We start from the raw sequence: 27195 nt of genomic DNA on the forward strand, positions 1-27195 counted from the left end.
CAGTGGGGACCTTTACAACCGAGATATCCCTCTTGATTCTTAACTGCCATGCGTGGTTTGTGACCAGCCCGTTTCACGTCTCCATCCCTCTTACCAGTCTCAGTGTGGCTTCTTTATATCCTTAGTTAGAAGAGTTCTGTTTAGCTAGTCTTCAGGTAGTTCTCAAGGGCAGTGGTTTAACAATTTAGTTGTAGTTTTGATGTCCTGGGAGGAGGTGAGCACAGTGTTTACCTACTTTGTCATCTTGACTGGAAGTCCCCCTAATGTATTCTTTATTTAAGTGATTTCAGTACTCTTCATTTCTGATTGGTTCTTTTGTATTTTTCCTGTTTTCATTTTTATGTTTCTTACTTTTTTGTTGAAGTTCTTTCTGAGTTCATCTATTCTTCCCCTGAGTTTACTGAGCATCCTTATAACCAGTCTTTTGAACTCTGCATCTGGTAGATTGCTTGCCTCCATTTCGTTTAGTTCTTTTTCTGGAATTTTGTCCTGTTCTTTCATGTGGGTCATGTTTTCTTTGTCTCCTCATTTTGGGCGTCTTCCTGTTTTGTTTTGTTTTTTTCCTTTTTCTTCAATGTTTTAGGCAGATCTCCTGCATCAACTCATCTTGGCACAGGAGTAGGTGTATGTAGTAGGTGTCCTGTGTGGCCCAGTCTCCCTGTTTACCTGAGCTGAGTGTTTCAGTGGTGTCCCTTGTGTGTGTATTTGAGCTTTGATTGCTGTTGGCATGGTCAGTGTATGGGATTGACAATCAGGCTGACTGGCTGTGAGGGCTGGCTGTGACTACAGCAGATGAGCTGTTGTGCAGGGGCTAACTGCTAACCCCACAGAACGGGAGTCACTTTTATGGGGTTCTAGTGCCAGATGAGTCTACCTTTCAGGTGAGTTGTTTTTGGAGCTGGTTGTGTGGTGCGCTGGTGTAGTATCAAGCTGGCCACCAGTTGTGTTGATTCTGGAGCCTCAGTTAATCAACTGTTTGTTCCTTGTGGGGGTGTGTGTGTGGGGGGAAGGACCTCCTCAGCTGAGATATCCCTCCTGTTTCTTTACCACCACATGGTGAGTGTAGCACCTGCCCATTTCACGTCTCCACCCCTCTACCAGTCTCAGTCAACATGGCTCCTTTGTAGAAGTTCTGTTTAGCTAGACTTCAGGTGGTTCTCAAGGGTGGTGCTCTATAATTTAGTTGTAATTTTGATGTGGTCATGGGAGGAAGTGAGCATAGGGTTTACCTATTCTGCCATCTTGACCAGACATACTATTTTATTCTTTTTGATGCACTTGTAAATGGGGTTATTTTCTTCATTTCTTCTCCTGTTTCTTCATTATTAGTATGCAGGAATGTGATGGATTTCTGTGTATTTTTTACCCTGCTACTTTACTGAATTCTTCTAATAATTTTTGGTGGATTTTTTTAGGGGTTTCTAAATATAGTATGTCATCTGCAAATAGTAATGGAGGATAATTTTAAAGAGTTTTGAATGACCTCAGAAAAAATGCTTCCAGACATTGATAATTGATTCCATCATTGTAAAAGACCCCAGAAAAACTGCCTCCAGATATTGACATTTGGAGATTCCTTCAAGCTTTCTGCTTAATTACCCTGCAGTGAAGTCCCAAATATATAAGCTACACTCACATACACAGAGCTTCCAGTAAATTTTAAAATTTTTTTATTGAAGTAAAACATATTCAGTAAACATGAATATACTTATTTACACATGCACTTATATAACAGAATTATAAGTATACACCTTGAAGAATTTCACAAACTGAACATAACCATGTAACAAACACTCAGTTCAAGAAATGGAATATTAGTGGTCCCACAGAAGCTCTCCTCATACTTGACTCTTTTAGTCACTGCCACCAATGAAGGTAACCAGTATCCTGACTACTAGCACATGCCTTCTTTGAACTGTATATAAATGGAATTGTACAATACATTTACTTTTGAGTCTTAATTTCTTCAGTATTATGTTTGTGAGATTCATTCATGTTGTTGCATAATTGTTTATTCGGTATAACACCACAATTATTTATCCATTCTACTGTTGATGGGCAATTTCCAATAGTTGCTGATGGGTAATTTCCAATTTGGAGGACTTATAAGTAATACTTCTACGAACATTTTGTACACATTATTTAGTGACGTGTGTACTTATTTCTCTTTGGTATGTACTTAGAAGTAGATAGAATATTGGGTTCTTTAGGTTTTTAGCTCCTCATTCTAATATGTAAACAGACAGCCAATGATTACTAGATATTTGAAGAACTCTTCCAATATGAAAGAGAATAGAAATAAATGACCCCAAAGAATCAAAATGGAAAAAAAAAATAGAAGCATTTGAGGAAATTTACAGAAAGCAGAACAAAAAGACAAAAAAGATAGAAAATAGAGAAAAGTTAAAAAGTTTAAAAAAAAAAAGTTTTAACAAGGGAAGAAATATAAAAATATAGAAAACTTCCCTAAAACTGAAAGACTTGAATTTTTGTGTAGAAAGGAATCTCAGCACAGTAGATGATAAAAGACTCATATCAAGGCACATCATTATGAAATTTCTGAACACCATGAATAAAGTGAGTATTGAGGAAAGAAATAATTTATGTGCAAAGGATCAGGATTCAGAATGGCACTGGGGTTTGCAACAGCAACATTGGAATCCAGAAAATGACGGAACAATGTCTTAAATTCCTGAGGGAAAATTATTAACAACTTAGAATTCTGCTCCTACATAGTATAACTTTTAAAAAGGTCTGCGGGTAGAATGAATTCATTTTCAGATATGCAAGGATTCAAAAAATTATCGTTTGTGACCCCTTTCTTAGGAAGCTAGTGAAGGATGTGCTCCAAGAAGACACGGGGTATAGGAAGTAGGGATTCAGCACACCACAGAGAGAAGTGAAGGGAATTATCAGGTGACAGTGAAGGGAAGTCCTGGGGTTACAGCTGAGTAGCATGCCAGAGAGCAACTAGCCCAGTTGGACCAGGAAGAGAGAGGGTTCTGGGAAGGGTGTTGCCAGGATTTTTTGAAAACAGTTTTTTAGAGAAAAAGGACTTTGATTTGTTTTCTGGCATCTTAGTGTTTGGAAAATGATAAATATTTTGACCTCAGAGAGTAAATGGAAGAATATAAAATACAGCTTACAGGGAATGATATTTCATGGTGATCATACTCTAATTACTGATTTGTCAAAAAATCAATATCACGATATTGTGAAGATACATTTTTGGGGTGGAAGTTAGGATGTGGGGATTAGTAGTGAAAGAGCTGAATTCTCATATACTATATTGAGAATCAGTAGGTGATTTCTAAAATCAATAAAACAATAGCAGTATAATCATATTATTTAGAGGTATGCAAGTACATACCAAGAGAGACAGCTAAAAAAATAAATTGTTTTTCATGAATATAATTGGGAGGAGAGATGGGTCAGGGGATTACTATTTTTCACTTAATTGATCTTTGGCACTTTGTGATTATTTTTAAAAGTGATAAAAGTGTATCTATGCATTACTTCATAAAACTAAAACAAATATTAATGACTAGTTACTTTAAGGAGCATTAGGATCAAATATTCCTGGTAAAAGGGAGTCAGATATAGAGTAAAAGAAATACAAGTTTACCGTTTGTATTTAAACGGGCTTTTTTTCTTTGTTTATTTCTGTTTTTGTTTTGTTTCATCCTAGGGCTTCAAAAACAAACCAAAAAAGATGGGTCACATAAAGCCAGACTTGATTGATGTTGACTTGATTAGAGGTGAGTTCCAAATTTGTTTTGTTTCTTATGTATATTATTATTTTATAGAGGTACCAAAGATTATGTTTAGGTTTCTCCCCTATATGATAGTGTACTTCAATTTCCAAAAGTAAAGTTTTTTTCCTCCTCATTCAGGCTTTAGCATTTTCCCTCCTTTGCTTTAAGTACTGTGTGGCTACATAAATTATTGCGTTTTGCCGTGTATAATGTGCACCCATGTTTTTGGCCCAAATTTTCAGGGGAAAAAATCATTTATTTTAATTTTTTAATTCAAATTTTTAATTTGTTTAATTTAGGTACTTGTTTTTGTATTATAAAGGAATTTCGGCATTTATTTTTTAACATATTATGGTACAAGAAGTTTTATGTAATAAATATTTATAAAATACAAGAACAGATAAAAGATACAAGAAATTTTATGTACCGGTGACAAATTCACAATATTTACGTATCAAGGAAGGCTGGGAACTCTTCATCGTTGCAAGTTCGTCTAAGTTCAGCAAAGCTGATTATTTTATTCCAGGCTGTTATTTTGATTATGGATATCGTTATTGATTGCTAGAGTTATACTTTTAACTCATAAGCATACTCGTAAATAAAAGAATTAAAGACATTTATATAGATACGGAATTAGTACTACTCATGTATAATGCGCATCCTTATTTTTCCCTCACAAATTTGGGGGGAGAAGTACACATTATACACGGCAAAATATGGTACATGGTTTCCGTAAGGATGAAGGAGGGATGAACTTGGAGACTTAATGTTCTGTAATTAAGAAAAATCTATTGTAAAACATTCAAGTGAGCCAGACTTATTTTGAGCTCCTGTCCTAGCGAGTGTAGGCAAGAAGTTACTACATTTAATGAACATCAAAGATGATTCTTTTCAACTGAACAGGCTGTGTGCTGATTTTCGCTCTCACCTGTTTTTAATAGTCTTACAAGTAGGCACTAGTATAGTGTATGTAAATGTTTGATGTTTTGTTTTATTGTATATTTAAAGGCTCAACATTTGCCAAAGCCAAACCTGAAATTCCATGGACATCTCTGACGCGGAAGGGGCTTGTTCGAGTTGTATTTTTCCCATTGTTCAGCCGTTGGTGGATTCAGGTTACCTCTTTAAGAATCTTTGTTTGGCTGCTACTGCTTTACCTCATGCAAGGTAATTGGTGGAGATGGAATAAGTTATGACGTTTTTTTTGCTGCTTTTGCTATCAGATAATGCAGACCTTACAGTTCTTACATTTACTCTTTTTCTTTTGATGGTTTAAAGTTCAAAGAAATGAAGGGACACACGTCATTTGGAGATCATCTTAAAATTTTTCTCACAGAGAGCAAACACAGTTGTTGAACCTCTCCTCTCTTGAATTTCTCCCTACCTGTCTCACTCGCCAGGCCTTCTCAGAAGATCTTTCATTCTGTCTGACGTTTGAATATTGGATTACCTCAAGGTTGGATCCCAGATTTTGTTCTCTTCTTTAGGTATTTTCATCAAGCCCCATTGCTTTAAATATAATTGATATACTGGAGATTCTTAAATTTATACCTTCAGGCCAGAACTCTCTGCTGAACTTCTGACTTGTACACCTAATTGCCTGCTTGACATTTCGGTATCTCGAACTTAATCATATCCATATCTTAGTTTCTTTTTTTTTCTTTTTTTTTTTTTACAAACGTTTGTTTGTACAAACTTGTTCCTTTTTGGTATAGCCCACATTTCATTAAATGATATCATCAGCCACCCAGTTTTCAAGTGAAAAGTTAAGTATCCCGATTCTGCACTTAACTCGCACATCCAGTCTGTCACCAAATCTGTGAGCTTGGCCTCTCATACGTGTCTTGACTCTGTTTATCTCCGTCTCTGTGGCCGCCAGCACAGTCCACAGCACCAGCATGTCTTTGCTTAGACCACGCAAATAACGTCTATGCTGACTCTTCTTTCCACCAACTGTTCTTTTCACAGGAATTAGAGAAATCTTTAAAAACAGAAACCATATCATGTCATTTTCCTGCTTAGAACCTTTTAGTAACTTCTCATCGGCCTTAGAATAAAACTCCACTGCTCTTTACCACTCCTTTCCTGCTAAGCTCTTAGATGTCATGTCTTACCACTCTCTTCCTTGCTCACTCTAGGCACAATGGCCCTTTTCTGTTCCTCACATAGAGCTTTTCTTGCTGCTTGAAACAATCTTAAGGCTTCTCACATGCCCATCTTCTTTCTCATTTTTAAGGTCTCAGCTCAGATGTAACTTTCAGAGTCCTTCCCTATCTATGCTTTCTAAATTATCCTTCCATTGCCTAATCACCATCACAGGAATCTATTTTAATTTCTGCATTACACATCACTACCTGATGGTGTTTTTCTCTCTTCTCACCATGTGTAGGGACCCAGTATGTTCTCTTTACCACAGTATCACCACTACCCACCGGGAATACTTACTGAAAGTGGGCTGTGTACACTACGGTTGTACCTGTGCAAAAAGACGTGAACGAGAACAGATTAGTGAAGGTTGGTTTAGGTTGAGAGGAGTTAGGGTGATTTTTGTTTTCTTTATGTTCATTTTTCTTGAATTGTTTAAGTTATAGAATGAAAACTATATCTATGAATTTACAAACCTTTAACTTTTTAAAGTCGTGGCAGTGCCATCCAATAGAGTTTCTGGGATGATGAAATGTTCTATGTCTGCACGGCCCAATATGGTAACTGTTGGCCACTGAGCACTCAAAATGTGGTTAGTGTGAATAAGGGACTGAATTTTAAATTTTACTGAATCGTAATTAAGTCTTTATAACTATCATTTTAATAGCTGTATAATATTCCATTTTATGAACACGCCATCATTTAAAACTCATTTTAATGTCTGTATAAGTCTATCATAATGGATTTACCATAAATGCCTTTTTATAGCTGCTTAATGTTCCATTATACAAAATTTTATAAAACTGTCACTTACATAACTGTTTCCATATGGTGAGCATTTAGGTTGTTTCTGTTTTCTTTTCCTCTTAATGCCATCATAAATAAAATTTTTCACATTTTGTATTTTTTTAGCATTTATTCTCTGAAGCAGAAGTAACAGACCAAAGAGTGTCAACATTTTAAGGCTTTTAATACATATAGTGAAATTGTTGGCGACATAATTCTTTTGAAAAGCAGTGGATGAGAGTGCCTGTTTTACCACAATCTTACCAGCATTATTATAATTTAAAAGTGGTTACCTAATTTGACATACAGAAACTAGAATTTTGCTCATTTACTGTGCATTTCTTTGGTCACCGATAAGGAGAAAGTTAAATATTTTCCTGAGTTTGTTATTGAAGAATTTGTTTCATTGTTGTTGAAATAAATTATATATAGTAGATTTTCATGTATACTATGGCCTATTGCTGGGCTTTATTTTCTGCATCATCAATTTGTATGATTATTCTCATAAGATTATTGTACTGCCAGAAAGCTGAATTACTCAGCTAATGGGCAGGTAGATTGTATTATAGGAAATTATGTGCTTTCACTTGTGTACTTTTTAAAATGATAGATTTTTTTTGTAGAAATAATTTGTGTAACCACTAGAGTTGAGCCCTGATATTTTACATTTTGAAATCTCTTTTTTTCAGTGATAGCACTCGTGTTATATTTTATGATGCCTATTGTGAATGTAAGTGAAGTACTTGGACCCTTGTGCCTTATGTTACTCATGGGAACTGTCCACTGTCAAATTGTGTCAACTCAGATAACCAGGCCATCAGGAAATAATGGAAATCGGAGACGAAGGTGAGATGTGAAATTACACTTGTAGTTGTATATTTTCTGGGAGAGGCATGGTCGACATTTACGAAATCTTTGATTAAAGTAATAAAAATACCAATTTGCATATAATTTTCATTATTTCTTGGCTTAAAAAAATAAATGTTTCACTTTTCACTTTTCTCCTTGATGTTAAGAAACCTTGTCATGAATTTTTAATCCAATGTGGGATTTTTGTCATTAAATAGAGTTGCTTAAAAGGAAATTCCTGTACGATTCCTGTAGTATTCTTTATTAAAATTTATACTGATTTTGAAAAAGCATTCTTCAAAATTCAGTCTTAATCAAAATTTGAAAATTCAGTATAAACAAGGATCTTAGTACATTGGGTTAGTGCTACTAAGATTTTACCTTTTTTCAATAATTACAAGAAAAATGGGTTTCTAAGTGTTCTAAATTTTTAATAAAGATTGACTTTTTTCTACACATTGAATTCATGTCATGTTTTCATTGGTTATGTGCTATGTGTGGGTTTTGAAATTGTTAAAGGTTTTTTAAGTATATGTAGTATAATCTTTCCTCAGAATATCTAGATTTTTGTTCCCGTAAGTAACTACTAAATAAGATTTTTTTCATTTGGTGCAATGAATTTTAACATATTTATTCTTATTTATGAATGTTATTTTCAAAACAAATTTTTTCTCCAAAAAAGAAGATTCCTTCAAAATTCAGTTCAATTGATTTAATGTTTGCTGAGGAAATCAAATGTGCTGTGTCTCATTGGTATTTCTAGGATATCTCTTTTAACTGCATAGGATATCAATAAGTGATCAGTTGCTATTATTTTGTGATCTCCTGATTAAATGTGCCAAATTGATAGATTTCCGACATCTATATTTAAAGAAATTGTTCCTTCTGCCAGTGGTACCTGAAAAGACTGTCATACAGGGGAAAAGTTTTCTTCTCGTCATCTTTTTGAATAGCAGTTCTCTTTAATGACCGAACAAAATGATAGCCCAGGACTTCCTTGGAACCTGTTTTTGCCCTTAAGTCAGATATATTCCTGCACATTTGTCTTCATTACATGAAGTTCACCATATTTAATTTCAGGTAGTAATCTGTTACAATAGTTTCCTAGAAGGATATTTAGGGCAGAAATAGAAAAAGTCTTGAATAATCTGAAGTTATTGAAGTATTATTTTTTTATAGAAAATTACGAAAAACTGTAAATGGTGATGGGAGCCGAGAAAATGGAAATTACTCCTCTGATAAAGTCAGAGAAGTTGAAACTGTGGGACCTGTACCCTTTATTCGTGGTTTTTGGGGGACTCTCTTTGGCAACAGGTGGGAAGTCTTACATTGGAATTTTTACTTGATTTTGTGTTCGTATTAGTATTTACATGGTATATAATCTGATTAGGTCATAGAAATACGTAGTGTAAGCATATTATCATTGTGGTGTGAATTTTAGGGCTTTAGAATGAATTACTTAAAATGTCTCTCTTGTCTGTCGTGTTACCTATAAATCCAGTAATCTACCATCAGAGTTTCATTCTGTTTGATCTTTAATGATTTTTTAGACCACAATATTACAGAAATGCAAATACTCTGAAAGGGTAACGATTTTAAGCCAGATGAGCGAAAGAAGGATTTTAAAAAGATGAGATATTTTACAGTGTGAAAGCTGCTCCCTCCTTAGAAATGGTGTGCAGGGCTATAGGACAAAGAGAAGTGGATCCAAGACAAATGCTGCCTCCTTCATGGTTTGGCAGGCTGTGACAGCACCAGTATGACTCAGAGAAATACTTATTTTGCCATGTATTAATGAGTGTGACTCAGAAATAAAGTTCTTTTGCAGTTCCTTTTATGAAGATGAGAAGTATGTTCACGTACTTTTCTAAAGATACGTCTGCACTCCACTCTTGAGTTGAGGTGTTTGAGTTCTTCGTATTGAACATTGTACTGGGCACTGGGAATCTCCATTCTCAGTGATTTTACCATCCAGTTAGGAAGAGAAGAGTAGCAGGTAAAAAGTATAAATGATTACATGCTGCCGAGAGGCCATGCGATTCAGCAGATGGAGTGATTTTTCTGGGGTGAAGTAGTCAGCAGGAGTCATGAAGAAGCTGAGAGATGTCAGGCTTTGAGGGACCCGGAGAAGGGAAGACATTCTGTCAAATGGCACCTACAGGTGTGAGGTAGGGATTGGCACTGTGTCTGAGAAGGAAAGTGGAGAAGACTGGGAACCTCTTCCTGTGCAAAACTGAAGTCCAGGCTTCCTCTCAATTAATTGACATGAGTCTTCGAGACTAGGGATTATCCATGAGTCTTTCTATACCTTTAGCAAGCTAGAAATTTGAAAAATACGATTTCTGAATTTTCTTGATATCCAGAATATGACATTGTACTCCTCAGAAGAGAATCATTTCATGGAAAATACTACTTTCAGAAAACTAGTCAGTAATCTTTTGTCCTTTTTGAAAAAATAGGATTAAAAGAGTAAAATTAATATGTAACAAAGGGACCGAAACAGACAATGACTCAAGTAATCTGCATCCTGGCATTAAGAAGAGACAGTGTCGACCAGATACTAAAATGTGGCAAACGACAGAGAAAGCAAAATTTTCCGATGGAGAAAAGTGCCGTAGGGTAAGATTTCGATGAGTATAAATATGGCAACATCATTCCCATGTAAAATTTTCCTATTCTTAGACTGCTGGAATCACAACAAAATAGATGCTAATCGGTGTGCATAATTTGTCTTACCAAATAAGTTGAGGACGTGAAAAGGCGACTGTAGCTTATTCTTCTAATTTCTAGGACGAGAACTTGTTACTGCTTCTGCTAGTGACGCAGCCTCGGCAGTAGGCTGGGAGGTTTGGTCACCAGGTTAGTGCGGAGGCGGTTGTGTCGTATTCCACAGTCAGTGATGCTGTGGGTACGATTCGGGATACCGTTCTCTAGGTTTAAGTACAGATGTTCTGCTCTGCGTCTGGAACAACACTTCTACTTTATAGTCTTGAAATCGTTTTTCTCATTTGTTAAACTGTAGCATTTCACAGTTACACAAGTAGCTAATATTTTTGAGTCATCGCTACGACCAGGCACTATTCTAAGTCTTTACCTGTAGTAACTCCTTTTGTTTTCTCCCCCAGCAACTCGGGGAACTGGGTGCTTTTATTATCATTGCTTTTCAGACAAAGAAACAGATTCAGAGAGATACAGAAGCTTGCCTCAGGTTACATAGCTAAGAAGCAGAAGAGCTGTGATTCCACGTTAGAGTTTGACTGGAGCCTGTGTCTCTTAGCGCTGCATAATGCTGCCTCATTATTTAGGCCATTTAGTTGCCAGTTCAGTACTTTTCTTTATTGAGACCAAGTCCTGTATGGGTTTGTTCAGTTTGGGGTTTGTTGCCTTTTGCTGCTGCTTAGTTTTACATGTTTTTTTGTTTTTACGGGTGCAGTTTACCAGAGTATTTTGGGCTGCCCTCTGTGAAGGAATACTGTTCTCTTTACAGGAGGCTTTGGAACAGGTGGGTAATGGGATGTCAGATGAGCTGTCGAGTGAGGAAGATGGTGAAGCCCGGACACAGATGATGATACTGCGTCGGAGCGTGGAAGGGGCCTCTAGTGACAATGGTTGTGAAGTCAAGAACAGAAAATCAATACTCTCAAGGCACATAAACTCTCAGGTAATTTGTCTTTTAGTTTACAAAAGGATAGGCATTAACTCCTAATTCCTTGAGCAGTAACAGGGCACTTCACATGCTTTCCTATTGTGTGTTGGCTTGATTTTTTGGCAGGGAAAGAAAACCACGACCAACTGGTGTCATGTGCGGGATTCAGATAGTCTGGCCGAATCAGAATTTGAATCAGCAGCCTTCAGTCAGGTAATCCTTTTGAGAGATTGCTGTTGAAAGAGTATTCTCCAGTCTAATAACATTATCCATTCCTTTTCAATTGGTTGTCCTGAAGTCGCATTTGTATTTGCCTGCCCCTCTCCTGTCTTAGCCGACTGTCCACCTTTGAGCAGCTTCTATATGACTACCTGCCCTCAGAAAGAGAAGGACCTCTTTTCACTTTGACTCTGATTTTAAAAGTATCATTGCTGATGCTCCCAAAGAGGCCACTCAGTCCTCAAAAGATGGGAAGCTTACTTAATGTTCACTTAGAATACGGAGTTTATTCCTAAGCACCTTTCGTTCCCATGTTAAGTGGGATTGACACTGCTGAGGACAGACTTGGGAAAGGTCCCCCGAGAGATGGGAGCAGGGAGTCCCATCTGGAAGGCTGATGGGCATATTATACGCCTGGAGTATAATAACTCGGAGGTGGGCAGGGTCGATGGTGGGGTTGTGGGTTTGGTTTTGAATGACGAAGCAGTCGGGGTCAGGGACAGACTTTCATCTTTATGTTTGTACCGCAGGAGAGCTGGGTGGTCCGTCCTTTTCTCTGCTGATTACCCTTTTCTGTGTTTGGCTGGGCCCCTGGACGTGACTAGATCTATAGTGACCCTCACAAGGTTTAGAATACGGGAAGCTTTGGGTGTCAGAGGGCTCAGCCATGCCTACATCCAGGCTCGGTCCTCTGGAAAGGCTTGCAGGAGCCACTCCACCCCAGGACACCTTAGTTGAATAATCCCCTAACTTGCCAGTAACTTCTCAGAGGGAGGCCTTTTAAAGTCCTGCTTGTTAGAGAGTCATCAGAATTTAACATTTGAATATTAAAATGTATTATTATGTGAAGCCTTGTGAACAGATGAATACGTGGTTATCAGCTTATGAAAGGTTGCCAGCCATCCCCATAGATAACTCATTTTCGTTTTATTACAGATAGGTAATTGTTTTTTTTTAAAATGAATGAAAAAAATGTCATTTTGCTTTCCTTTAAAGGGCTCTAGATCTGGTATGAGTGGAGGTTCTCGAAACCTCAACATGTCGAGAAGAGACTCAGAAAGCACCCGCCATGACTCGGAGACCGAGGATATGTTATGGGATGATCTGCTGCATGGTCCAGAGTGCAGGTCATCTGTCACCAGTGACAGTGAGGGGGCCCATGTGAATACCCTTCACTCAGGGACCAAACGTGACCCCAAAGAGGATGTTTTTCAGCAGGTATGTAAAGGTGATGGTAATAGCTAATCTTGTGTATTTACCATGTGCCAGGCACTGTACTGTCTCATTTAACTTTAGAATACTCCTCTAAGGTGGATACTGTTCTCATCTCTAATTTAGAGATGAGAAAACTGAGCATAGCTTGTAAATGAAGATGTTGGGATTAGAATTTGGGAGGGGGTACTCTAGAACTGCCCTAACCTACGTTTTTCTTCATAATACTTTTGCTCATTGTTTTCCTTAGAGTGATCCTTAATATTCATTTTACGAGTATATGAGCGAGGTTGTTTGAATGATACATCAACCTCATATTACGTTTCTACAGACATCCCTGTATTATATATGAGTTACTAGGAAATGGCGTTGCTTGCTTCTAAAATAGTGTATAAACCAACTAATGCTTTTAATTTTAGGTTTTATATTAATACATAAAATCAGACAGCCTAGAATTGGTTATTCCTTAGGAGGTATTTCAACCTTCTACCCGATGTAGGAATTCATTTTACACCTGTTGAAATTTGTTTACCACGCACCCATCACATGGCAGTAATAGTCTCCACTTCTTAGGAATGGTGTGACATGTCTAAGGAAGATAATATAAAGTCCTGCTTGTTAGAGACTTAGCACAATGCCTGGCGAAGAGTATAAATCGAACCTTCAGAGGCTAAATCAAACCTCTGCTTAAATACTTCTGGAGCTGGAATGATTGTGATTTCATGAGACGGCTTGATACACTGCTGGACATATTGAATGATTAAGAAACTGTTCTCTTAGCAACCTTCCAGATGTTTGACAGTGGCCATGATTCTTCTTTGTTTTTTTGTTTTTTAGGCTAAATATTTCCACAGTGACTTACAAATAGTAGATGAAGGATATGCATTTGTTTAATTATTGACTTTTCTTGATTCTAAGATACCATTGATTTAGGTTACACATTTTTATGAGAAAAAAAATCCTTCATTAAATGTATACAATTTTTAAAAACTAATTAGAAACAACATACATTTTCTCATTAAACTTTTAAGCTTCTTTCTCTACTGTTGCTTGCAAAGTTTGAATACAAATATTCTTTACATTCATCTGACGAGGCATCTAAATGACAGTAGCCCTCACGATGTTCTCAACCTCCTTTGTACTTTGGGGATCAGCGACATAATATTAAGGCATATAGAAGAGTCAGTAGGTAAGATATGCTCACCATGTCACATGGAGCTCTTTTCCCAGTCCCCCCACCTAAGCTGCTCTTTCTTTTAGACCCTGCATTTCTGAATGCCACCACTAACCACTCAAGGCTGAAACCCTGGGGTCATTCATGACTTCACCGTGTTTCTGATGGGTCATCACTTCCTCTCTATTCATCTGCCCTCTCGCGTCTGCCCTGCTTGGCACACAACATCATCGTCAGCTCTCACCTGGGTCGTTACAGTAGCCCCTCTAAGCTGACTCCCCGTCGTTTCGTTTTCCACACGGCCGCCAGCGTGATGTTTCTAAAATACAAAACTGATGCCACTCCTCTTGAAATCCTTCAATTGCTTTTCTTCCCCTTCTGGATTATTTGTTTCTGTTCCTCTATTTGTCTGATACAGTCTCATCTCTGGCTGTTCCTTCCCAGCTCCTCCAGTGGTGTACTTTAACTCAAATGAACTACTTCCAGTTTCTGAAACGTGCCGTCTTTCATGTGCCTTCACACACACTGGCTTCTTTGCCCGGAACTCACTTTTCTCCAATACCCATTCCTTTGGCTCACTTCTCTTGGTTTTTTAGGTCTTGGCTCAAGTGATTCTTTCCCAGGAAGCCTTTCCTATATACTCCTAAATTAGCACACTCTGCTCCCCTTATCGCGCTGTATAGCAGCTTCATTTAACCATGTGTCTTTCATGAGTCTATAAGCTCCTGATGTAAAGGACCACATTTATCTTGTTCAGCATTGTATCCATAGTGTATGTTACGTAGTAGGTACTTAATGCATATTTTTTTTAGCCAAATCCATGATCGACTCGATAAATGCCCATCAGCATTATGCTGAGCATTGTGGTAGAAAGTGAATAAATCATATTTATTAGAAACTTTAGTTTGGGATAAGATGATTATATAGGAAACAAGTAGAGGACACTCAAAACGCAGTGTATAATTAGATGCTAATTTGATATGGACTATAAGGTTTTCAATTTCAGAAAAGGGCCAGACGAGGCTTGTGGTGATCACAGAGGACCATGTGCGTGAATTGGCACTGGAGCTGGTACTTGAAGACATGATGTGGCAGAGGAAATGGGGCTTTTTCATTGTGACCCCCTCTTGAGCTTGCTATGCTTTGCTGTGTCCTGATTAGACTAGAGAGAGGCTTAAGTCCTCAGTTACTCATGTAGTAACTGAGACCTGTTAGCATCTCTCACACCTAACTTCCTGGTTCCCCCAGTATAGTTGTTGCTCTAGAAATATTTTCCTCCTTTAATCCTGTTATCCTCACTTGCACCCAAGTTATCACTTGGGTTATCACAACCAAGGTTATCCTCACTTGCACAAGCTTAGAGAGGAGAGCAAACTTGGAGATCATGCAACCCTACTTCCTGTCATTATAGAAGACTGTTAGCCCCTCTCCAGGTAAGGAAATGGCTTAGTAAAGAAAAAAGGACCAGAAGTCAGCCCATAGAAGTGGGAGCTGGAGTGATGAGCTTTTTCAGCGGAGAAAATAGAGCGATGAGGCCGACGATTGGGGAAGTGAGCCCGGGAGATGGACAAAGCGGGGAGATCTAATGGAGGAAAGAAAGAAGGACTGGATAGAAATTGTTTTCTGTTTTTCTTCTTAGAATCATTTATTCTGGCTTCAGAACTCAAGTCCTGCCTCTGATCGAGTTAGTGCAATAATCTGGGAAGGAAATGAGTGCAAAAAGATGGAAATGTCTGTGTTGGAAATAAGTGGCATCATTATGAGCAGGGTAAGATTTAATAACTTTTCGGATTTTCCAAAAAAATCTATTTAGTGATCAGCAGCTATTTCATAGAATTTATATAGTGATCAAAACACTGACTCTGCTTTTGAAACACAAATATATGTATTTTTAATTTTGTAGTCAGAATCTTTATGTGGCAGTATTTTTTAAATTTGTTCCAGAGGTCTCTATGAACATGATCAATTGTTCAGTTAGACTCTACAAATATTCCTTATCTCATGTCAGGCTAATTTTTAATAAGATCTAAAAATCATAAGTCTGTACATTATTTTTATTTGTATTTCTTTTAGATTTAAAATAGATTGTTTTTAATAATCACATCATATTTGGTAAATACTGCTTCATAACTCCATTCAGCTATATAGTGATGATGGACCTATTGAATTAATTCCCAGGTTAACGCGTATCAGCAAGGAGCAGGTTATCAGATGCTGGGAAATGCCATCACCATCGGATTAGCATTTTTTCCTTTTTTACATCGACTTTTCCGTGAGAAGAGCCTTGACCAGCTCAAGTCCATTTCAGCAGAGGAGATCGTTGCTCTCTTTTGTGGGGCACCACCTGTTACACCTATTATTATTTTGTCTCTAATTAATGTTTTTGAACGATTGTGTCTTACGTGGATTTTTTTCTTTATGATGTGTGTGGCAGAGAGAACATATAAACAGGTTGGTAGAAACTTTCGTAAAATTTCTTACCTCTACTTTTGTCTATGATATTCCATTGAGTTGTTTTTGTCCTCTTGACTTCTTTCTCCAAAAGTTACTGTGGGCAATGAAGATGGGTCAGTAGGCTTTTGTTGTTTCTGGGTTTAACACTTGTGACACTGATTGTTCACAGATAACTTGCTGTAATCTGGGATTTTGCTGCACCCACGTGTAGGAGTCAGTGGCTCGGCCAGCGAGTGCTCTTAGCTAACTTAGCATCTGTACCTCAGTATGCTTTTGCTGGTTTTCATCCGTAGCATGTGTAGCAATTCTCATGGTTAAAATATTTCTGTAAAAAAGGGCCCAGTGAGAATTTAAAGGATTGAAATTTGGTAAGAGTTAGGGATTGAGGATTTAGTGTATTGATATGTATAAAAAAACATGATTTTGAATGGAAATGGAATTTGAGAGTAAGCCAGACTTCTATATAAACATTTGTTGGTGAAGTTGGGAATTCACCAAGTTCTGCAAAGAATATTCGTTGAAAATGTCCAGAGTACGCCATGTTGTGAAGAAGTATGTTACTATACCATGTGCTTTGCAAGCAACAGGGTAGTGAGCTGTTAACAAAGTTTTTCACTGCCTTAGTGATCTCCGATTAGAATTTCATTCTTTTGACAATTTTTATATGCTGGGGATATTGTTTACAATTATGTAAGTACACAGAGACATGTACATTTCACTTTGTCATTTTTTTTTAATCTCCTCTAGAGATTTTTATTTGCAAAACTCTTCAGCCATATTACTTCTGCCAGGAAAGCTAGGAAATATGAAATACCTCATTTCAGACTTAAAAAGGTGGAGAACATTAAGATATGGTTATCATTGCGTTCCTTTCTAAAGGTGAGTTTTGTTTGATTAACATAGACGAATACGCAAAAATATGCAAAAAACATGCTCATTGACAGTTCTGGCGGCTGATAGTCAACAGGCAGTGTAGTTGTGGGTACTGGACAGATTATATTAGTGGCTGATAGACTTGCTGGAAGTGATACATCTGCTAAGCTGCTAGAGGTAAGTAAGGAAGAGCTGAGAAAAGGAAAAGAAAATTTAAACTCCCAGGACAGAGCGATAAATTGAATATTGCATTTTTGTCTGACTTTGTGGGAACTATGCCTGCTGAAAAGAAGTCAGTAAATCAGTCACGCCCTTCATTTGGAGCAGCATGGATTTCAGTGCTTAAAGTTGAAGATGTTCAAACTATGTTCAAGTCCTGTGTCAGAAACTGCTTATTGAAGTTGATGTTCACATTCCCGAGGCTGCTGCTGTCTCTGACCTAACGTGCGAACCCTGTGTCTCACCCCACAGAGGCGGGGGCCGCAGCGTTCCGTGGATGTGGTTGTGTCATCGGTCTTCCTCCTGACCCTTTCGATTGCTTTCATTTGTTGTGCCCAGGTAAACGGTCCATACCTGTTTTAGACCACTTCACTGTGTTTAAGTATATATATATTTAATGTGTCTAAATTTCTTCTGCCATTTTGAACACTGGTTAATTTTCCTAACTTTTGAAATGAGAATAAAGGTGATTTTGAAAACTCTTAAGGGCATGCTAATTTAATTTTAGTTGCAAATCTTTGACTGATGATAAGGCTGTCATACCACAATGGTGGCAAAGTAGTGATTTGTCTGACTCCATCATTCCTTCTACATTTATTAGTTCTCACTCGAAGGTAGACCTTTCGTTTCTTTCCCATTCATTCATTCACTCATTCATTTATTATACTATGGACTCATGTATTCTTGTTTTTATCCAGTGAACTATGACCTATTACTATATTTGTTTTGATGCCTAAATTGTTCCAGATTTGGACAGTAGGAGACCCTTGAAGTCCCTTGCTGTGTCCTTTTGACAGGGCCCTTTATGTATTTTGTGTTTTGGGCACTTCTGTGCTTTCTCCATTATAAGAAGTTACAGGTTTATCATACACTTTCTCATTTATTGAGTTTAAACTGAATTCTGTGTTCAGAGAACATACTCTGAATGTTTTCAGTCCTTTGAATATGTAGAGGCTTGCTTTGTTACCTAGTTTTATTAAACCTTCCACTAGCACTTTGAAAGAATTTATATTCTGTCATTTAGGGAACAATGTTCTCTATATAAAAATTAGTCCAAGTTTTAGTTGTGAAATCTCCTACCGTGTTTCCCTGAAAATAAGACCTAGCCAGACAATCAGCTCTACTGTGTCTTTTGGAGCAAAAATTAATATAAGACCTGGTCTTGTATTATATAGGACCTGGACTTGTATTTTAGTAAAATAAGACCGCATCTTATATTTGCTCCAAAAGATGCAGTAGAGCTGATTGTCTGGCTAGGTCTTATTTATGGGGAAACAGGGAATATCCTTTTCTCACTTTTTTGGTCTGCTTATTTTGTCAGCCACTGGTAGAAGTATGTTCAAGTCTACTGTCAAGGTGGATTTATCTTTTTCACCTTGTATTTGTCAGTTTTTGCTGTATATGTTTTGAAACTATGGAACTGAGTACATACAGATTTAGAGTTGTTATCCATCTTGGTGGATTGACTTTTATGTCCTTTATAGTTACTTCTTTTCTCAATCCAGGATCCAATTGAGGATCACATTGTATTTAGTTGTCATGTCTCTTTAGTCTCCTTTAATCTGGAACAGTGTTAGGTCTTTATCTTTCATGGACCTTATGAAATGTCTCTTTTTCTAATGTTATGTTTCTTAACATCTGCTCTATTTGATATCAATTTATATCATCTGTCCTTTCCCTAGTTTTTGCATGTTATAGCTTTGTCTGCCCTATTTCATTTATTTTGACTTCATATTTTAGTTGTGTCTCTTGTAATCAGCATGTCATTTTTTCCTTTCTTATTTCTTATCCAGCCCAACAGTCTTAGTGTTTTGGAGTATCTGGCCCATTTAAACTTAATGTAATTATTATAACTACAAATACGATTTGGTTCCTATTTGGTCTACCTTGTTAATTTTCCTTTTTTCTCTCCTTTCTTGCCATCTTTTGTTCATCAAATATTCTTTAGTAGTCTATTTAATCCTGTTAACTTCTTATATGTTCTTTTGTTACTAGTCACCTCAGAGATTACAACTTAACATCCTGAGTTTATTATAGTCTAATAAAATTATTAATTTACCTCTTCCTCGATAACGCTAGGACCTTAGAGCACTTTATCTCGTTTATCCATTCACTTTTTGTGTTATTAGTGTCCTTCATTTAAATTTTACATACATTTTAAACCCACAAGATGCAATTATTATTTTTTGTTGTCAGTTATCCATTTATATATACCTACATGTTTATCCTTTCCATATTTTTTCATTAGTTCTTGCATTTCTGTTGTTCTCTGGATTATTTTCCTCCTGCTTGAATTAATTCCTCCTGCTGGTGATGAATTCTCTCAGTTTTTGTTTGAAAATGTCTTTCATCACTTTCATGTTTGAAGGATATTGTCACTGAGTATAAATTTCTAGGTTGCCAGTTACTTTTAGCACTTGTAGGATTCTATTGTTCTTCTCATTTCCATATTTTATTTTGAGAAGTCACCTGTTATTGTTATGGCTGCTCTTTTAAAAGTAGCATCCTTTTTCTCTGGCTGGTTTAGAGATTTTTTTCTTTGTGTTTGATTTTGTAGCAGTTTGGCTGTGGTTTGTGTATAAGTTATCTATTGCTGTACAGCAAATTGTATCACCTGCTAAGGAGGTGGGCCTCAGTTGCTACCAGTTATTACTTTCCTCCCCCCGTTATAACTAATTGGCAGGGGTGAACACCCGACCCAGACCAAGCTAAACATATTCCCTCTTTTGAAAATTATTAATAGAAGTGAAAACCCGAGCTATCAGTGGTGGACTTTGGAGAAGAAAGGTCAGTAGGGGTCAGTGGGGCCGGCAGGATGCTGTGATAAACTAAGGCTAGAACAAGACAAAGTAGCGGGGAGCAATAAACGAGAGTCTTACAAGGCAGTGGAATTAGCTAAGAGGAGTGGAGATGGGAGCCCAAATGGCCCTGGGGAAAAGAGATGGAAAGGGCAGCTGCTTGGTGACTTCCTATTTTTCACAAGGCCTGCAATTGGTCTCTGTGAGGATTCTCTGTATATGTTTCAGTAAATTCCGTTTTACATTGGGCTTGCCTGAATAAATTTCTTTACTTTCAGATCAAGAAAAAAATTTTGAAAAATCCAAAAACTTTTACCAGAAGACTTGCCATATAACAGGCATTTGATAACCGGTAGCTACGGCTGCTGTTGTTACTCAGATCCTAAAGTGGAGTAAAGAACTGAGCCTCAGGATTTCCTAGTCATATCAGTGAGATATGTCCATGTGTTTTAGGGAGCACTACTAGTCATAAGCAAATTTAGTACTTGGAAAAATGGTCACCATATAATTGTGAGTGGGTGTACTGGTGGCTAAAGAGGCTGGAAATGCATTTGTCTTATTTTACCTATTGTATTAGGTTTTCCTCCTTTGTTACTTCCAGACCCTTGCTGTCTTTCATGCAGAGGAGAAAGTCCAGTAAATCTAGAGAAATACATAATGACTAATTAGATAGATAGTACTTTATGAGTTAAAATTCTTCTGCTTTGAGTATTAAAATATTGGTATCTTGTAAATGTTTTTAAATTGCTAGCATAAAGGAGGAATTATAAATTTTAAGACAAATAAAAAACTTTTTTTTTTTTGGTCCCTCATACAGGTTCTCCAAGGACATAAAACTTTCCTGAATGATGCTTATAATTGGGAGTTTTTGATTTGGGAAACAGCTTTACTGCTTTTTTTACTGCGCCTGGCCTCATTGGGGTCTGAAACCAATAAGAAATACAGCAATGTTTCAATATTACTTACCGAACAGGTATTGACTGGCCCCTTTCAGTTTGGTTCAGATGGCATAATAAGGTTTGTGCAGAAGATTCAGGGTTGAGTCCTGATTCTGACACTTTCTAGCCATGTGACCCTATAGGTCAGTCTGCCATTGTTTCCAGATGTAATTGTTTCCTTATAAAATGTGAATAGTATCTTCCCCACCTGCTCCCAGGATTGTATGAAGTAAGATCTAATGGATTGAAAATACTTTGTATACTATAAAGTTTTTTTTTTTTTATTGGTGGGAACAGAGCATACTTTTAATCTCATATTTTACATCAAATATTGGATCTTAAGAGTTCTTGTTTTTTTAAGTATGTACAGTAAGCTTCTGGATTTCTTCAAGAAGAAATTCAGCCATAGAATGCATTCACTGTTTAGAAAATACTTGTTCTTTATTATGTGAATAGCTATTATTATTGAGCAATGTGTCTCATAAATATAGAGTAGTATGAAGTTTTTTTAAATTTTAAAAAAGTTCATGTTTATAAGTTTTAAATAAAAACATTTGGTGTCATTAGTTTCTTATTTTAGAATTATAGTGGAGAATTTTTCCTGTAAGAGATAAAATAAGGAATAAGTTAAAAACAGCTGTCTTTTTCCATTTCAAAAATGTTTAATATGGATGTTAGATTATTTGGGATATACCAAGATGAGTAAGATATCATTTTTGATCTCAAAGAGTTTATAGTCTAATTGTTATAATTAATATTAAATTTTTCATTGTTTTGATATTTAAATTGCTTCCTCATTTTTTCCTTCATTAAATAACTTTTTGTGTGTGTGTGCATGTGCCAAACTTGACTCCTCAGGGGTGGGGGCTAGGGTACATGACAGATGTGCTCTGTAGAAATAGCTGTTGGATTTCCAATTTTATTTTACTTGAAAACATGATTTTCAAAATGTGCCAGATTCAGTGCAGTATATATATATCTTTTTCTATGACCTTTACCTTAATCTTTATTCCTTCCCTTAGATTAATTTATATCTTAAGATGGAAAAAAAGCCAAATAAGAAAGAACAGCTTACCCTAGTAAACAATGTATTAAAACTCTCCACCAAATTGTTGAAAGTAAGTAGTTTCCTCTGATACACGTTTACTACCATTTAAATCCGTGCTTTACTTCTTCGAGAAGACCTTAGTAACAAGTTGTGTAGATTGAAAATGCCAACTTCATAGTTTTGGGTTAATGACTGTATAAGAGAAAATTTCCTGTTTTGTTACGCAGGTTATGGTGATTGCTGGTCTGTCATATTTCTTAAATTACATTTAGAAAAAAAAGAACCACACGTAGCATATTGCTTGAATTCACCTTTAAAAACTTAGCTAATGGAAAAGTAGGTGAACTCCATTAGAGGCTTTTTTTTGAAGGTAGCTATTGAACATTAAAGAAAGACAGCCTTAAGCGGTCACCCTCACCCAAGACTTAAAAAACAGCCCAGAATCACTGATAGCTGTTGAGAAGCCATGTATGTCATCTCGGTGCTTTCATGTTTCTGTAGGAACTGGACACACCATTTCGACTCTATGGGCTGACAATGAATCCTTTAATCTACAATATCACACGAGTAGTTATCCTTTCTGCCGTCTCAGGTGTTATAAGTGATCTTCTAGGATTTAACATACGAGTAAGTGTGACGACCACTCTGCAGCATCTGCCTTAGTCTTAAAACTTACTATATGTAATAATGATCTTTGTTCTTCACTGTGTGTGTGTGTGTGTGTGTGTGTGAGAGAGAGAGAGAGGGAGAAGGAGACAGAGAGAGGCTGGCAGGAGATAACTCTTGAAGAGATAGACATTTTGATTGGTGGTCCATAGGCTTCTCAGCTTAGGTTTTCTCATATTACACAAGTACAATAGACTATTCTCTCAAATGGAACAAAAAAATCAAGTTTGAGTCTCATGTCAAGTTACTAGCATGGACTGGGTAAGGGTTTTCTGTTGATCTAGGGAAATGTACAGAGGCAGAATGAATGAAAACCAAAATCCATCAACTGCAGTACGTTCTTTTTGATCCTGGAGATTTTTTCATGTTTTTTTCCTCTGTGGTATTCTGTGGTTGCTGTTGCCAGAGTTGATACTTTTTCTTATTTGTAAAGGGTTCTTGGTTCGTAGTACCTATAAACCTCACCCGTTTGTCTTAAAACTAACTTATTTTGGTGATTTTCTTTTCTTAGCTGTGGAAAATTAAACCATAAGCTGAGCCATGTGCCTGGACTTGCTCCCCTTGCTGGCATCAACTTACCCATTAAGAAAAGATATGCCCGGAGAAACCATGAGATACCCATCTGCTTCTTCATGTACAGAGGTGCCGTCCACTCAGCCTAATCTAACGAATGGTGTTTTCAGAGGAACCAATCCTTTTCCAGCTGGACTTGTGTGCTGAAAACCTGTATTTTCATGATTCGCAAATAATGTGAATAGTCAGGAGACTGAAGACTGTGTGTTTTGGTAACACAAGGACAACTTTCTAAGTTAGGAAATTTATTCTGGACATTTCAGTGCTGTGACAGTTATATATATTTACTGGAAATAGTCTTTTGGGTAACTATGGTAGATGCCCAAGCATGAAGCAAATATGCTTTGTTGGAAATATGCAAATTCAGCACTTTTGTATTACAGTCTATAGAATTGGAGATTTCATTTCTCTAGCAAATGGAGGGGTCAAATTTAAACTATTTTAGGTTGAACCCAAATAAAATAACTTTATTGGAGAATTTCAGTTTGTACTCTTTTTTTGTTGTTATTGAAGGAAAAAAGTAACCTTTTAAACTGTGAGTTTCTGTTAAACAATGGAGAAACTTTTAATTAGTTTATAACTTTGAAGTTAACCTAGTGACCATGTAGATGTTGGTGAAAGGGTCATGTATAAAATATGCAATGTAATTCAGTATGAGAAATTTAAGTATATGCATACCCATCCATGTCCATTGCACAACATGGTGTCCATATAAATCATCTGAGCTTGGTTTCCTATCACAGTACTAAGTGAAGCATTAATAGTTTACCTGTTACGCACTTTAATGTATCCAAATCTTAGTATAATTTCAGGTCTATCTCCACTACACTATGCCCTTGATGATTGAGATTTTCTTATCAGCATCCCCTATTACACAGGCATACACACACAGTAATGAAAACTCTAGTGTAGTCTACATATAATTCTTACTGTCACCTGTTTTGAAGAACCTCTTGAGGCAAATGGAAATCCTGGACATTTTAATGGTAAGATTTTGTGAATTTTATGTAAGTTGTAAACTTAGTTACTATATGTAAAATATGTACAGGCATACCTAATTTTATTGCATTTAACTTTATTGTGCTTCACAGATGTGTGGTTTTTTTTGTTTACAAATTGAAGGCAAGACCCTCCACCAGCAAAAAAGATTACAACTTATTGTGGTACTCACTTTATTGTGGTGGTCTGGAACCGAACCGGCAATATTTCCGAGGTATGCCTATACTCGTGCAAAACCAGTGTATTGGTCACACGTCTTAATATGCAGTAAGGTTTTTGAGATTTAAAGATGAATTTCTCAAGAGCCCAGGATTGAGGTTAGACATGTCTGCATTCATATCCTTGGTTCTGCCACTCACTTACTAGCTTCATAATTTGGGGCAAGTTATTTCACCTCTCGGTATCTCAATTTTCTGTGAAATGGGGATAATAACCACTTAATGAGTTTGTTAAGATTAAATGATACTTAGCACTTAGTAAATCTACAATAAACATTTGTTATTACTGTTCAAAACACTTTAAAAATCTTTCACTGATAGATTCCTAACTGACAGTTAGGCAGCAAGGTTGCTGTACCAGAAGTGGATTACCAAAACTATGCAGCCATCCTTAATGCTGTGTGAGTTACAATTTTTTCAAGGTAAAACACTATTATGGTGATTTACCTTTAGAAGGAACTGTTCTGTAAAGGCACTTCAGTGTCTCAAGAAATGGCTCTGAGGAATTATGTTTTTACTGTTTTCCATAAGGAACAATAGCGATTGTCTCAAATCCAAGGTTGAGCACAGTGCAGATTTCAGACAAAGACTGATGCCTTTTTTCCTCCTACAAAAAATGCTATTTTTAATTTGTAATTTTTATACTCTGAATTTTCATGTAAATGCAGTATTTAGAATAGTTTACTCTTGTGGGTTGAACTACGATTTTAATGGTGTATACTTGGTTTAAATTATTTTTCAGGTGGGTAAAATTACGTGTAAATATAGTTGCTCATGTCAGCAACTTGGGAATCATTCTTGACTCCTCATTCCTCAAACCTCACATCCAGTCACCAAGTCTTTGAATAATTAATTAATTTTCTAGATATTTTTCTAATCAGTCCACTCTTCTGTATCCCCACTTCCACCGCCCTAGTCTTAGTCAACATTTTTTGGGTGTTGTTGAGTAAGTTTCTGCTTTTCCTGCTCTTACATATGCATGGCACTCCTGTCCCTCAAGCCCAGTCTGTTCTCACAAAGCTAATGTGTCTTTTCTGAAAAACAAGTCAAATAACTTAGAATCTATTAGTGGCTTACTATTACTTTGAAGATAAAAATCCAAAAATCTTTTTAGGAAGGTGTACAGACCAGACCCATCCTGTTGAGAAAGATTTTTGAATCTTCACATTTGAAACATTTTTGCTGGGTATAAAATTCTAGTTTTAAAGATAATGTTGCTCTACTGCCTCCTGGATTGCATTGTATCCGACGGGAAGTCTGCTGTCATTCTTATATATGTCTTTTCTTTTTTAATTGGCTGCTTTTAAGGTTTTTGCCATTGAATTTGTACAATTTATAATGTGGTGGTGGTTTCTTCATTTTTTTTGTGTTTTGTGTTTGGGGTTTGTTGCACTTATTGGATCTGTGGGTTCATAGTTTTCATAAGATTTGCAGCAGTTTTGGCTGTTTCTTAAACTAAGTTTTCTATACCCTACTCTCACCCACCTCCTTCTAGAACTCCAATTTACATATACAGAGGGTGCCAAAAAAGTATACACATTTTAAGAAAGGAAAAAACTGTATTAAAATTGTAATACTCGATATATACCAATAACAAAAGATGAATACAAGTCACGTTTGACTTCTGCAATTACAAGAGGTGCTCAAAGTGGTTACCATCAATGTCCAGACACTTCTGTTCAGTAGACTTCTGTGGCAAGCGTGTAAATGGTTCCAACACCACAGCAGAAGCAGCTGGACTTGTAGCTGTGTGAGGCCTCCTGGATCGTCCCTTGTGCACATCACACACAGCACCATGCATCTCAAACTTGTCACAGATGCGTGCAATTGTTGGGCGTTTTGGAGGCTCTGTTGCATACTCAGGCCTCCATTGTACTTCCACAGCATTCTCAGATTTCAAATACCACTTCAAAATGGACTTGCGCTCCTTGAACAACCATGCTTCCGCCATTTTCTTTGACTGTCCTGCCTGTCGCATGGTGACGCTAGCATTCATTTGATTAACGCCATCTTTGAGCGAACATCATACTACACATTGCTACTATAATTCAGTTCAACTTTGAAAAGTAAAACATAGATAACATCTCTTAAAATTTGTATACATTTTTTTGGCTCCCCTGATATATTAGGCTGCTTGAAGTTTTCCCATAGCTTACTCAAGTTCTGTACATTTTCCCATTCTTCTTTTCCTGTCTTTAATTTTGAATAGTTTCTATTCGGTGCCTTCAAGTTCACTATTCTTCTGCACTTTTGTTGTTAATCCTACCCAGTGTATTTTCATTTATAGTTCATTTTTTTAATATCTTTCATGTCGCTCCTTGACATGCTATTTCTTTTCCCTACCTTGTTTAACGTAATAAATATATTTGTCATAGAGATAGTAAATAAGGACATAGATATCATCAGTGTCATTTTGTGTGTGTGTGTGTTCCAATAAGAATTTATTTTTAAAAAATGGGCACAATCAGATTTGGCCCATCGGCTGTAGTTTGCTGATTTAATAGGCCTTTTTCCTCAGATTGCTTATCTTTATTCACCTGTCCACAGCCCTTCTTTTCCTCCCTTTATTATTTTGTTGTCACAAATTATCTTTTGATATCATGTATGCATTACCAAATTACAG

General features: G+C 36.7%; 1 protein-coding gene across 3 annotated transcripts in view; it reads left to right on the forward strand.

The window, feature by feature from the left end:
- The window catches only part of PHTF1 (putative homeodomain transcription factor 1), a 44665-nt gene extending 20827 nt beyond the window's left edge, over window positions 1-23838 (forward strand). For 2 of the 3 annotated variants that reach the window (XM_081026028.1, XM_081026029.1), the window contains 16 exons: window positions 3689-3758; window positions 4764-4922; window positions 7376-7532; window positions 8715-8849; window positions 9995-10154; window positions 11023-11196; window positions 11308-11394; window positions 12397-12618; window positions 15426-15554; window positions 15965-16237; window positions 16988-17119; window positions 17585-17671; window positions 20948-21103; window positions 22091-22186; window positions 22618-22743; window positions 23294-23838. In XM_081026028.1, the coding sequence (XP_080882154.1) occupies window positions 3689-3758; window positions 4764-4922; window positions 7376-7532; window positions 8715-8849; window positions 9995-10154; window positions 11023-11196; window positions 11308-11394; window positions 12397-12618; window positions 15426-15554; window positions 15965-16237; window positions 16988-17119; window positions 17585-17671; window positions 20948-21103; window positions 22091-22186; window positions 22618-22743; window positions 23294-23314 (2184 nt within the window). In that variant the 3' untranslated portion in view covers window positions 23315-23838. The remainder of the gene's footprint in view (window positions 1-3688; window positions 3759-4763; window positions 4923-7375; window positions 7533-8714; window positions 8850-9994; window positions 10155-11022; window positions 11197-11307; window positions 11395-12396; window positions 12619-15425; window positions 15555-15964; window positions 16238-16987; window positions 17120-17584; window positions 17672-20947; window positions 21104-22090; window positions 22187-22617; window positions 22744-23293) is intronic. The other variant, XM_081026030.1, reaches the window with a different exon arrangement.
- Window positions 23839-27195: the final 3357 nt, after the last annotated feature.

The sequence above is a fragment of the Rhinolophus hipposideros genome, assembly GCF_964194185.1.
Source record: "Rhinolophus hipposideros genome assembly, chromosome: 19".
Lineage (NCBI taxonomy): Eukaryota > Metazoa > Chordata > Mammalia > Chiroptera > Rhinolophidae > Rhinolophus > Rhinolophus hipposideros.